The sequence below is a fragment of the Chlamydotis macqueenii genome, chromosome 2 (assembly GCF_036417535.1).
Source record: "Chlamydotis macqueenii isolate bChlMac1 chromosome 2, bChlMac1.mat, whole genome shotgun sequence".
Classification (NCBI taxonomy): Eukaryota; Metazoa; Chordata; class Aves; order Otidiformes; family Otididae; genus Chlamydotis; species Chlamydotis macqueenii.
Window position 1 is genome coordinate 150,127,872 of NC_141557.1, and position 14,613 is coordinate 150,142,484.

General features: G+C 37.3%; 1 protein-coding gene across 2 annotated transcripts in view; it reads right to left on the minus strand.

Annotated features, from left to right (window-relative positions):
- TAF2 (TATA-box binding protein associated factor 2) overlaps positions 1 to 12,678 on the minus strand; it is a 61,936-nt gene extending 49,258 nt beyond the window's left edge. The window contains exons 1-6 of one of the 2 annotated variants that reach the window (XM_086741210.1): positions 11,823 to 12,678; positions 10,291 to 10,344; positions 9,330 to 9,490; positions 2,849 to 2,967; positions 1,354 to 1,495; positions 744 to 975 (exon numbers count right to left, since the gene is read on the minus strand). In XM_086741210.1, coding sequence (XP_086597336.1) covers positions 744 to 975; positions 1,354 to 1,495; positions 2,849 to 2,967; positions 9,330 to 9,490; positions 10,291 to 10,344; positions 11,823 to 11,876 — 762 coding nt within the window. In that variant the 5' untranslated portion in view covers positions 11,877 to 12,678. The remainder of the gene's footprint in view (positions 1 to 743; positions 976 to 1,353; positions 1,496 to 2,848; positions 2,968 to 9,329; positions 9,491 to 10,290; positions 10,345 to 11,822) is intronic. The other variant, XM_086741211.1, reaches the window with a different exon arrangement.
- Between the last annotated feature and the right edge of the window lie 1,935 nt (positions 12,679 to 14,613).

Genomic DNA, 14,613 nt, shown 5'->3' on the forward strand with positions numbered 1-14,613 from the left:
GAATGATATATAACTTCTTGTCAGTTCTATAGAAGTCAAACTCCACAGATATTTATCAGTTCAAGTTTTTCAAATATCAACAACTGATTTTTTTTTTAACAGCTATTATATTTTACAAGTGAGTATGTCCCATCAGTAAAAGTCAACAGAATACCATTCCTGAGGATTAACATCTGATGTTTGCCTTTGGACAAAGTAAGACCTAGCTATTTCCCAGTATTTTCCTATCATGCTTTCAAAAGAAGAATACACAGGCCAGTCTTTATGCTGAACTGGTAACTTAATCTGCCTGCCAAGTCCATGCCTACCCAATCTGAAACGACAGATGTCAATATAAACTGGTAGACTTAAATATTATGGCAACAATCCATTAAGAATGAAAACTCAATGTCAAATTTAGTTCAGAAGACTACTCAATTGTGTAGTAATAATTTCCATCCACTACCAGCAACAGTATGGGTTTAAAGCTGTTTTGAGAAATATGCTGTTACCAACTCCAACTAAATTAGCCCCATAAATTCAGGCATAAGTAGAATTACTGCTCATTCAAAGGCTTTATTTTGTAGATAAATTTAAATACCAGCATCACTAGACACGTTTTATCATATACCTGTACCAATGGAGGTCAGGTCATATCTAGACATATCCATATTTGACCAATAAATACTGGTTGCAATATAAAAATAGTCACCAGTTCTTCAAAAAAACAAAACCAAAAAGTAGACCTGTATGAAGATTATTACCTCGTGCATGTATGGATCTACAAGGATTTCAAAAGGTCCTATCGCCAAGGAGATGTTAGAAGCTGCAGTTGGAATAGTCAGCATATAATGAAAAGTCTTCTTTCTCATATCATGGGTATACACAGTTTCCACCAAATCTCCATTTGAAACAGCCACCATTGCAGCATCTACAGTATACTCAAGTTTCCAGGTACACAACTCGGAATATGAATCAACACATGGAAACCAAAATCTAGAGAAGTCACAATTGGAGGAAAAATGGTTAACAATTATACTACTCTTTTTCACAGATTATTTTCCTCTCAAGTTCCAAATTATATTCTTAAATACCTTGCATCAACATGCATACGGACTCATATTACGCATTAATTTCATAAAGCACTACAAGTTTCTTTTCCATTACCTCTTGCAGAGCTATAAATACAGAAATCCTAATTACTAATCATGAGATGCTACTTCACATCAGTAGCATCAGTTCACATCACTTTCAAGCACAAATTAAGTTTTAGAATTTTTGAAAGTTACAATAATTCAAATAAATTATTTGTATTTCCTACACTGTGAGATTAAATAGAAAATACAGTCTAACACTGAAAGCTAGTTTTCTTACCTTGTAGAATTTTGATAACCACAGGAAAAGACATGAGCCCCTCTTTCTGCCATGCTGCCTTCCATGCTGGGTACTACAAAATGTAGGCCTCCTTTTGGCTGGTCCAGAGAAAAGTTTATATGCACTTTCAGGACTTTTAACTCTGCCGTACCAAGAGTGAAATTAGAGTAAATATATATAACCTACATGAAAGTTATTTCAGAATAATTACTCAGTTTTGGACTCTTGGTCTTTCAAGATTATGTGTTACTTCATTCCCACAGACCACCAGGTCCACTTACAAAGCACAGCTGAAAAGCCTACAAAATTGAGACCTCTTAAGCTTAATTAACAGGATATGAATTTCTAGTAATTATACTAATTAATCATTAATTAATAAAAACAGCAATTGGAGTTACATTTCATCTTCCAACTCCCCAATAGTAAAGAAACTTTATACAGTGACTGTACCCTAACTGTGATCTTCTTTGTGCCTTGCTGAAATAATTTCCTACAAAAACCATGTAAAAGGCACATTCTTAAAAGACATGTTATTGTCATTTGCAGTTTCCTAAAACCTCTTATTATAGTTAAAGCTTGTCCTGTAACTGAAATGTCTTTGCTTTGGTTTAGTTTCACAGAAATCTCACCTATGAATAGGCTGGCAAGAAAAGAAATTCAGGCATATGGTGAAATTTATCCAACAAGTCTCACCATATTTTGGCATTCAGACTTTGAAAATAAAAATTATACCTGTTGAATATTTTCCCTTCTAGGCTTGCAAGTAAGACAACAGGAACTTACACAAAAATTAAAATAAACAGAAGTGTCTTTCCCATTAAGTCTATCTGACAAAACTCTGTGAGTCAGTCTCATGATACAGTTGTTTTTTCTCTCATAGGTCTCACACACCCGCATGAAAAACGGATAAAACCCTATAAGAAAACTAATACAAGACACTAATATAATCCAGGTAAGAAAAGAATCAATGTTGGAGGGTCATCTATTAAAAAAAGTTATTGTTCCAGGATCTAGTATAGCAGTTTATAAGGTAGTCTACTTGTCACTATTGGATCAGCTTTAAACCAACCATTCTTCAAAGTGAGATGGGAAAAAAATTAATATAGCCTTTTAAACAACACATATATAGGCAAATCTTTGTAAATTCTTTGTTGGCTCACGTATATTGTAAGCAGCTTCAAACAGTTATAATTTAGCACCCAAAACACTCCATTACACCCACATCCTCATGTATACTTCTGGGCTCATGACCACCCAAGAGTTTGTTTCTAAAGGTTGTGGGAATCCTTGCAATTGCTTCTCCATATTACCAAGAAGTGTGCAGGTACTTTTCAGACTTCAGCTAGAAAGATACAGGTGAGGAAAAATAAAACTGTACCACCATTTCATAATGGAATTCTATTTCTATTCATTTAAATCTACTATGTCCCTGTGCAAACTCACAGCTAACAACTCTATGGCATCTTAAATTAAGCTTTCAGTATGGTCTCTTTACCATCAACGTGTTTCCACAACTCCGAGGGAACCTTAATGCAGAGTTCTCCATTTCCAGCATCTGGATCCACAGCACTGACTGCGGCAGCATAGGCATTGGAAAAATAGTTGAGATTCCTCCTGTCAGAAATACCCAGTTAATTCTTAAAGTACATGCTGAACTACAAAAAACAATTTCTGAAGTTACAGGATTTCTATACTGAATTTCACGGTGCATGTTCAACCAAGTATTTTGTTGTGTTTTTAAAGGAGTGAAGGGAAAAAGGAGGAGTAAAGATTAGATTAAAAAAACTAGAAATTAAAACTAGGCTCTTATAGAAGTGATACATGATCAAAAAGACTTAAGCAGTAATAATCCACAGTAAATTAAATGAGAAATGCTCAGTGCTCTTTACTTCCCAGGAAGAGTAATATTTACACTTACTGGAATAACAATTAAAAACTATTGTTTTGGAAAATTTTGGATTAAGTTTGTATGTTTTTTATTCTAAAGATCTGTCTTGAAGATCTGCCTCCTCACACACTGCAGTTCTGCTTTTATGTTGCTTTTCCAACTGTAGCAAGACTTTAGCATAGCAATTGTAGTTCTCCCCCTCTTAGCTTGATGGATAAGAATAGTTTTATTTTATGCTCTTTTAAATATCACATAAAATACTAGCTGCTAAACCACAGAAATACATATTATACTTTTAGTCCCTAGAAACATTTTTTTTTTCAAATGTTACCATCATTTGGTTACTTAGGATGCAGATACAAATTTTTGTAATCAGGTTTGACTGTTCCTACTACTATATATTAGCTGCTGATTTACTACACGTTACATTCCAAAGTAATACCATTACTTCTGTTATGGCTTAGATTAACTATTTGCTACTGGAAAGCACAGGAACATGCATGTGTCTGCTGTTACAGTGTTTATGAGCAGGACGTTAATTTCTTATTGTGTCATGTGATTATGTTCAGATACTGCAGGACTGATCAGTCAAGTTCAAAAATAACCTTGGTTTTGCATCTTTAGACTACAGCTTTTATACTTTCTCAAAATGGATTTTTGAACTCTGTAAAACATGGAAGCAACACGTTTCTTAATTCTAATCCTCTAGTACATAGAGTTCTTCAAAAGCTTAAACAATTCTATATCTGAAGAGAAAGTGTTTGAATTACTGACAACCTTTTTTTCCCAGAATTTTAAGCATTTAGGTGTGTACCACTGATCAATCCAATCACTGTGGGGGCAGAGCCACAATCAAGCATAAAGCTATCTGCAGCGTTACCTCACCACAATGGAGTAAATTAACTTTTGGCTGGTGACTCCACTCTCCCATGGAATCTGAAGTCCACACAAAGCAGACATGATCTCATTTCAGGATTTTACTTTCATCTAACCATTCTCTATTCACGACCCACAGAGAAAACAGCATTCAACCCAAATTACAGTACCTTACTTGGGAGAATGACAGGTAACTAACCATGCCAGGATCATCCTGTAAGTCTAGGTATGTCAAACCATGCTTATATTCCTAGCCTTCCACATCTAAAAAAAGCTTTGCTACAACACTGAAATATATTGAGAACATTTTCATGAAGTTCTTGATCTTTGGCAATAATAGCATAGAAATTCTCTGGCACCACTACCGAGACTGAGAATGTTGGGAGCAGTAAACTCGTCTACTTTGCTTGGAAGCTTCTGAAAATAGGAGGTGAATAGTAAATGGGAACGTAACAGCACAGAAACACCCAAATCCCAAGTTTTAATAGATAATAATTTTTTCCTTTTTCATAGCTGAAGTGTACCTAAAGATAGGATATAATGCCAACACATTTTAAAAGCACAAGGTTGAATTTGTACACTGGAATATACTATAACCTCAGCTATGGTTCCAGAACAATTCAAAGCAAGTTAAACACCAGCTGCTGTGCTGTCTCCTTGTCTCAGCCACACATTCCTACTCCCTCACTAAGGAGACTACAGTTCATTTGACCCTGTGGTGATGCAGTTGAAAATGCCAAATGAAAAAAAAAAAAAATTTAAAAAATATATATTTTTTTTTTTGCAGACAGCTTTCAGTTGGTTTAGCTCCCTGATCTGACATACTGAGGGTCAAAGAAGTGCTACTACTGAGGCACGGGAGACTGCCAGTGGGATCATAACCACCCCAGCCGATGTTGCTTTAAGAGGTCTTCAAATGGCATCCTAGGAAGGCAAGTAAATACTATTGGAAAAACAATTTAAAAAAAAAAAAAAAAAGGTTGCATGACTAAAAACTATCTTAGTAATTAAAGAAACTAGTAACAGAAAACAACAGTAACATTCTGTTAGATTGTAAAGTTTCAAAGTTTTTCATTTTAATCTAAACTGGTTCTGAAAACTCAAAATTACTGATAGGGAACCCCTTTCCAACACATCAGTGAAAATTTGCTCCAAGTTTGACGATTGTGATGAGCTTGTGGTTACACTTCAAACATCAATGGGTTCATAGACAGGAAAAGGTTATGATTTTATAGCAAGAAAGGTAGACTCCACAGGGCTTAACTTTTTATGGAAAACAGTCTATCCTGATATTTCTATTTTTGTTAAGTGTTCCAATTCAACTGGGTGAATCATTGTAAAAGGAATCCATTAAAGGCTTAGTACCACAGATTAATTTTTTTCATAGGTTGAACTCTTTTCAATAAACTGTATATGGTCATTTAATCAAAAACAAAGCAAATGTCAAAAGTTACAGTCTATGGAACAAAGATAACTTTTCCTAATTTTAACTGTAAATTGACAATGAAAAAGTAATATGCATTCATGTTTTTTCCCCGTAGAGATACATTTTATTATCAGAATTGACCCAAAACACTTAATTACAGCTCAAGGGCACACTTGTTGCCTGACTAGAAACAACTGATCCTGTAGAGACTTATTTTTAAAGGTACTCATTGATTCCAAATACTGCCATGTCAATTCTCCATACATCTCCCACTACTGGCTGCAGCAGTGCTACTTAACTTTTACACAAAACAAACATATAGTCTATAAACCACTTTCTTCCTACAGTGTTTAACATCAACTTGGTAAAACAAGTCCTTTGATCCACATGTAATTCAACACTCTTCATTACCTGTCATTCATTTACTATTCTATTTCGCTTCCCAGCTACAATTAGCACTTGGTTTTGGAGTCCAACTCCAAAGCGTATGATATAGCATAGATTACCTATAGTGTATTTATATACATCATATGTACACATATAGGTAACTTATTAACAAAGCAACCATCTGAATCTCTGCCACACTGAAAAACCTAATTTTCATTCTTGCCCAAGGTTGAGGGCTTTCTCATCTCTTTCTTCAAAAGTTCTTTACACTTCTGCTTATTTCTAACAAAGTCTATCATAAATTTACTACTAGGTAAGTATCACACCAATGGAAATGAAGGCTATATATTGCAGCAAAGCAACACAAGCTCAGTTCACCAGTAATTTTTCCATTTTGTGCAGAGACTAAAGGTTTGATTACTGACTTCTCAGAAGAAAGAATATTGCAAGACATGCCCTGAAGACTACCACATTGTTCTGTCTCACAGCTTACTACTACTTGTAACTAAAGCAACAGTGCAGCTCGAGGATATCAAAACATGTTCATATTTTTTTTTATGTTTAAAAACTACAGGCTTCACTTTTTAAAAAAAAGGGAAAAAAAAAGCTGAACCAGTGGATAAACAGGAATACACTGCTGAAAGTTAAAATTACTCTGAATAGAGTACCTATGCACAGGAAAGCATTATGTGCACATTAGCTAGCTATACAAAAACATATCTTCCTTTACATAGAAGTAAAAATAAAATGCAATAGCTGCTCAACCCTGCACCATAGTTATCACACAAACATGTAAAGCACATAACCAGGCAACAGCAGCATCATCATAAACTTACACAGTGAAAACTCCAGGCTTCTCCTGGGGCTATTTGTTTGCAATCTTACCCATAGGATTAAGAAAACAGAGGTCTCCTTTGCCCGTTTTAATATAAAATGGGCTGAGATACAAGCAGTTTTCTCAGTAGTCAGAATACATGCTGTGGAATTTCTGCGTACTATAGCCTAGAAAAATAAATCCCCCTTCCCTTATACTGACAAGGAAAAAAGGGAAGATGAGGATGACAGAAGAGGCTGTAACACTCAAGAACAACAGCCCTAAGACAAGAGTCAAACAGAGATTCTCCAACACTATTTGCAGTCTTTGCAAGACTTCGAACTCTTCCTTAAAAGTATGAACAAAATGGGATTCTCTGCCACCTTGTGTACAAATGGTAAAACTATGTGAATTGTTTTATACCTTACAGCACTGTTCATGTTTGCTTGGTCAGAGAGGAAGGTAGGTGGACGAGCAGAACTAGGTGATCTCACTAGGTCCTTTCCACCCTAAAGGACTCTGATTTCTTATCAGCTGCCGTTAAACATATAGAGCACTTTCATTATAAGTTCTCTAACAATTCAGCAAACTGTAAATTCAACCAAGTCAACAAAAGAAGGTGTTAAAACATCAACATAAGTTTCAGTAAAATCAAAAGAGAATGCTTAGTGCAAAAATTTGCCCAAAGTGCTTCTCTTACCAAAAAACAAACAGATATGAGATTATTACAGAAGTCTTTTCCCATATTGTTTCCCCAGAACATGTGGGAAACCAGATGTTTTTAAACTTGCTCTTCAATATCAGATGCTGAATAAATTTGAAACTTTTCCTTTCAAATTTCAAAGTGAGTTTAGATAACATTCTAGGACTTATACCCTAATCTATGATGCTAATAAATAATGTAAGTTTGATTCCTTAGAAAAGACCAAAAGGTTTACTTTCTAGCTCTTCAGAAGAATTAGAATCCCCTTGATGAGGATTCTGAATTTTTTACTCACTGAGTAACAACAACAAAAAAATCAAGTCACAAAACAGACAGGAATTGCAGAATTAACAGAGTCAAGCAGTTTAGTATCAGGACTCAAACAACATTTCCAAACTGTAATATCCAATTCAGGGTCCTATATAAATTAACATTGTATTTGCAAGTGAATTACTGAAACTCTTGCATAAGTGATGAGTAAAGGAATATAGAGTGTCTGCCATAAACAAACAGTTCAAATCCAATGATGCATAACTTAGGATAAAAAATAGCACTTCAATCCCAGTAACTCATGTCTGGAAGTTCTCTTAAGTACTCCAGTTTTCAGACAATAGTCAGAGAAGTTAAGTCAGGTTTAACCTGAAAACTAAACAGGCTAAAAAACATCTCAAAGGCTCTAGTCATTAAGGCGATGTGTAGACAACCTATTACAGATCTAGCTACAACATTTGAGAATGCCACTATTGTCACAAATCTAACTAGCAGGACTGTACAAACTCTGCAGTTTGCTTCAGAATAAGTCTAGCTAGTTCCCATCTGCCTTCATCTGCTATATGAGTTAATCAAGGTGCTATCACCTCTGAAGCTGCTGAGTAAGCCCCCTCCCATCTTTTCAGCAGGTAAATCTCTCGGAGCAATCGCTGTCCAAGAGGTTACAAAAAATAGCTGAAGGACAGTAATAAGCATTTTACCTCAGTAGTCCAATAGTTAACCTTACACAGTCACACAATTTGCCTTATCCGTATTATTTGCTTCAAAGTAATAAGCTAATTATAGATAAAGCTATCTAGACATATTTAATAAAATCAGAAAAATCTTATTAGGAAAATGGGACACTCACAAATACACATAAATATTCTTAGGTTTAAAAATAGGAAGGAACAAAAATGATCATCCAATCCGACATGACACATCATAAAAATCATGACAATTTTTGCAGGACAAATTACCAGAATATAATAGTTTTGGTCTATATACTATTATACTGATGCAACCAAACTGATTTAACCAGCAATGCTGGGGGAAAAAAAAAAAACAAACAAAAAAGACACCACAAAAAAACGCACAAAACCCAAAACTAAGGGCAATCCTCTCACATGGAACTCTCATAGGAATGTAGTTGCACCACTAAAAAATGTTGTCTAGAAGAATACAAAGAAAATGCAACTGCCACAATAACGTAACCAATTTTTCTTTAAATAAAAGAGTGTAAAAGTTGGGCATAGATAAATTTGCAGTCCATCAAAGATAAAACATTTTAACCAGGGAAAAAACAGCTGAGAAGGACAGTTTCCTAAAGCAACTGGAACGCTACTGGGATTCACCACTTTTTTCCCATAAAGTACTTCTTTAAAAGTTTCTGATACTTTTACAAAACAATACAAAGAAACATTAGTGAAAGAAATTCTAAAGAAGAATAGCATGAGTCAAAATTATTGCCAAAATACTTTCCCAAACTTAAGACACCAAAAGTTAACTGTTTCTCTCTGAAACCTCTGCTACCATTAGGAAACCACCAGGTAAAACTTGCCAGTACAACAAAGTGGGTCACGCTTAACAACGGAAGACACTATATCTGCAGAATTTTAAACACATCACTTACTGCTTGGACTCATGGTGACAAACCTCCAGCGTTGGATCGTTATAGATGAAAGCTGCTTCTAAATCATTGATTCTTACTCTGTAAATCCGGCACTGTTTACTGTTCAGTTTGATTCTATTCAGGTTTGCAACTGTGGGAAATATTGTCAGTTCCACATAACCCTATGAAAACATAAATCAAAACCTTCTGTAAAATCTTTACCAACTCACAAAGTAGAGATATATAAAGAAAACTCTTATTAATGCCTTGCAAATAAAAAACATAGGTAAAAAATGTTAATTTTTTATTTAAAAAGGAAATTGGTTTGCACTTTTAGATGTCTAGAACACATTTCCTTTCATGTCATTTAACAAGTGAATTTTCCAAACAAAACACTTCCAATGACTGTCAGTCATGCTTGTTTTACTTGAAATGATCTGCCTCTATTGACTAGATTTCAAGTTACTAGCATCACTATGTTTTTCATCACTATGTTTTAGGTTTTTGGTATCTGAGCTTGAGACTACGATTTTTAAAATTTAAGCAGCATCCATTTAGGTAGCTGTCTAAATTCATGAAAAGTCTCAATGACTTCAGGCCTGATATCATGAAAGTCTCTTCAAAGCTTCCGTGAACTCACACATAAGCTAGAAAACTCTATAAACCTATGCCTAACATCAGCTAACATTGTGTCAAAGGTCAATTTTTAACTCTAAATTGCTTTGTAGTATTATTTACAATGCAGTGACTTTCTCTTAGAAAGCTTTTCCTTACAGATATTGAAGTGTTCACAATTAGAAGGTATTTTGTTTGATGCATCTCAAGGAATGACACTTACAAGAGGCATCAGATTAGAAAGTATAAAATATAAAATGAAGCTGAAGACCACAGTTAGCTTGCATGTGCAGTTGTTTCCTCTAAAAGCATGAAAAAAACTCAGACTTTTAATTTCTACTTTCACATTTTATTAAAAAATACTTACTACAACAGACTTTCTCTGAAAATTTATGTTGTTGATACAAACTACCTGGTGAGTTGTGCTGGAAAGAAAAATAATTTAAAATAAGTAAGGTTTTGCAAAATGCCAGCATTTATAATAATTCAACCCATTTTTTTTTTAAAAGAGAGCGCTTATACAGGATATATGTACATAAATAAATACTGCATATAGCATATATTTATATAAGGAGAACTCATGAGGGTCTAAATCTCTCACATGTTCCAAAACAAATAATGAATAGAAGTTGCACAAAAGGTCAGAAAAATTTAAATAAAATTGGAATATAGTATCATACCAGTATGAATATTACTAGTACCACAGGAAGATAACATTGCTTTTGAACATCACATAACAGCATGTAAAAATATAGTATTACTAATTGCACAGAATCAAGTTCTAACATTTTAGTGATGTGCAGTACTAGAAATGGTATGCAGCTGTAATACTTGCTATCACAGACCTGTGGAAAATTTACCTGGTGAGCTGACGCTCACACATAATTTATGTAAGCACATGAAAAAAGATATAGTACGTGCTTTTACGCTTAGTATGTCACAAGAATTTATTATTTTAAATAGTGGTTATGTATCAAACAAGGTAAGTATTTTAAACAAGTCAAATCCATTTGCTTAAATCTTGAATGATGTATTAGATCTCCCAGTAAATAAAACTGGAAGAAAAAATAATAATTCCAACTTTTAAAAAACTTTAGAAATTATTTCTATATTTTTCTATACTAGGTGGCATCTTCACCACACTTCACAATAATGGTATTCAGGATTCAAAATATAACCTTGTAATAATTCAGCTTCTATGCCACATCACATTATATGCACATACTTATGTACCCTGTGCATTAAGAAGTGGCTTTGCTTCAGTTAAGCAAGTCCAATAAAAACTCCTACAAGAGAATGATAACATCTAGTATCCAATGATGGATTCAGGCATTACCTGCACATTAAAACATATACTATAACAAGAGTGATTCTATTTAGAAATATACTTGTGTTACAGATTTATCAAGAAATCAAAGAGATATAAACAGAAATACATACAGATCCAATGAAATCCAAAACCAATTGCTTTACAGCTTGGTTACAAGCGAAACAATGAACATGTAAAAATGACAATCTGCTTAACAAAGCTGCTTGCTGCAAATGCAAGCCTTTTTTTTATATATATAAAAAAGCCCTTAAGTCAAAAGGGTTTGACACAGCAGTAAGAATGAAACGTGGTCTGTAGTGCTGATATTGCGTGGAGAGATCTCCAAGGTTTGAAGAGCACAATACAAACATCTTTATAAGATGAGACTGCATGGTTGACAGGCTCACTGTCCATGAGTGAGTCCATTTACACAATAAAACATACACCTGCAACACACATTTTCTGATTGCAAGCTACACCATAAACAATAGTTCCAACATTCTCACATAAATAATTATTGCTCAGCCTGTGGTCTGTTACAAATGTGCATTGGTCTCAAGCATAACAACTTTAAAAAGAATAGATACTTATAATTTATATGGTCTTGGGCTCTCAAATCCTTTGTCTCCTTTCTTCCTATTCATCCTGAACAGCAGCACTAAAAAAACACTGCTGGCCGTCAGACTGGCATTAACATCCTCCTCGCTTGACAGGTCCTTCGATTTTTCCCTGTGTCAGGCGGTATTTCATCACTCATCTCCCCAGTGGGGTCTGTGACTCCAAACAGTCAAGCATCTTCAGCTCGAATAAGCACCACAGTTATAACACAAACAACATTCAGTCTTTCTGTGTAACCTTTTACGAGTGCAGCACACAACCCCTCTCTCCACCGGGGGTACAATACCAGTTCAGAGGCGCTGCGTGCTTCCTTTTCGCTGAACCCAGCTCAACGGGCAGTGGAGGTGGAAGCAACTGAATCAGCCGAGGCGGCTGGGCAGGCACAGCCCAAGGGTCCCCGGCCCCGGGACTGCTGGCTAGCGCAGTACCCTCCGCTGACAGGCGGGAGAGGCGGTGCCGAGGGGCGAGTGGGCCGGGAGAGGGGAGCGCAAGCCGGCGCCGCTGAGCCCCCCGCGGTCCGGCCTTATCGAGGCTGCAGAGGCGGGCGCTGCTCTGGGCGCCGGCGGGCCTGGGGGCTCCCGCGGCTCGCTCTCGCCCGAGGCAGTCGGCTGGGGGCGGCCGGCATACAGGGCGGGGGCGGCCCACCGGGACGGCGAGAACTCCCCCTCAGCAGCGTACCCGCCGGACTCCGCCAAAGCTCTCCCCTTCAGCAGCAGCCGCCATTTTGTCAGTAACCTCTGGCCCCGGCAGTTGAAAGGTCGCAGCCGGTTTAAGGGAGCTCTATTGCTTTCAAGGTGGAAAATCTTTCGGAATGTTGTTTTTCAGAAGGGTGGTGTACCGATGACAAAGCCAGCCATAGAAGGAAAAAAAAAAAAAAAAGAAAAGAAAAGCCGAGAAATAATCCAAAAGACGTATACGCGGCCAGGTCATTTATTCGTGCGCATGCGCCCTGCAGGCCTCTGGCACAGGAGCCGGCAGGCGCGCGGAGGCTGCGGCTCGCGCTTGCGCACGCCTTGCCCAGGGTGGGGGTGGGGCCTCAGAGCGGCGGGAGTTCGCTCCTCTGCGGGGGGCGGGGAGCTTTTGAGCAGCGTTCAGGCCCTTACCGCTGCTTGGTTCCGGCTCAGTCTATTTGTTTCCGTCGGCCCTCACCCGACTGTCGGCGGGGGCTCCACCGGGTCAGGGGAACGCCAGCCCCAGCCTGGGCCGCGGCTCTCACCTCACCGGCTGCCGCCGTGATGGACACGCGCCCCTGCGGGTGGTGAGCGAGAGCCAGCCTGGGGCTGTGAGGCTGCTGCAAAGGGGACGGCGAGGGGCCCAGCTGCCACTGTTAAACCTCCCGGGGGCCTTCAGTCCGATCCCCAGCTGCGCCCACTGCTGATGGCTTCCACACATGTGAGCCTCTTGCTGTCTGCGTTTGCAGTAGCCAAGCCCCAGTGAGTGACAAACACTTCCATCTACTTGAATGCACAAACCAATACACCGGAACTTACTGAGGGGCCAGGCTCACCCAACACAGACTCAGAGGAAGATACTAAAACACATCAGTCTTCACTTTGAATAATAATAATAATAATAAAAAAATTATTTAAGACCGTAACGCTGCTGGAAACTTGGCACTGAGTCACAAAATGAGATTGATTCCAGTGACCTCTTCCCTCCCACCCCGAGTGTGCTGTGGAGGGACTTTAGTTACAGTATCACGAGGACACAAGATGAAGTTTCTTCATAACTGAGATTTGTTCTATTATAGGCAAGTTCTGATTAATCTCTTGAATGTTAAAATGAATAATTGCATCAAAGCAGCTACTGGAGTTAGCCCTTTCACCATCTGCATTTAGAAAGCATCATCTCATTGTGAATGTCTGACAAAACAAATCAGAAGCATTGTGAACATGCAGAATGATTACACACACAAAAAACAATTTAGATAAACCTGAATCATTACCTCAATATTTTGATACACCTCTATTCATATAACGTAAGCATACACCGCTGTATCACAGACTACAAGACTATTAATTGTCTTGTGTATTTCAGCTAAGGAAGTTTCTATGATGAATGTGAAAGCGTTGGAAATAACTTCCACTGCAAGTTACCATTGATCTGAGAGGGAACCTTCTGGTGCTACTGGAAGGACCACAGCTGCTGAAAGCAGAGAGCAAACAAGGCAATCCTTCCAGCAGAGAGCCCTTATAAACCAGCTGAGTCTCTGCACAACTGGGTCACACCCCACACTTGCACACTTCAGAAACATGGAGCACAGGGACTTGATGTTGCATCAGTGGGCAAGAATAAGCAGAGCTCAGGAAGTAGTTTTTATTCAGCTTTTCATGCATAACAAAATTCCAAGGATGTACACATCCATCTGAAGAGTTAGATTTGATTTATAGTTTCTTTCCTCTCCCTGCTCACCCTACGTTTGGTATGCTAGCAATTCCAAGGTTTTTCATACCTTACATGCAAGTTTGATGCAGTAAATGCTTTTCATAAAAAAACACAAGTGTTAAGTTTAAAATAATCTGAAAAATGTCTAATATTAAACTCTGATTATCTGACAAATGCAAACAATTATTTTTAATTATTACAAAATTTCAATTTCAGGCACTCCTCTTTATGACAATGTTATAAAAAATCCTGTTTCATTGCTTTACACAGAATAATATTTCACCCTAAGTTTTCAAGGCACAATTTCTATGTGCAGTTATTTGCTGTAACAAAGTTTTTTCTCATATTTTCACACTTCATTGCAATTTGGATTTTTGT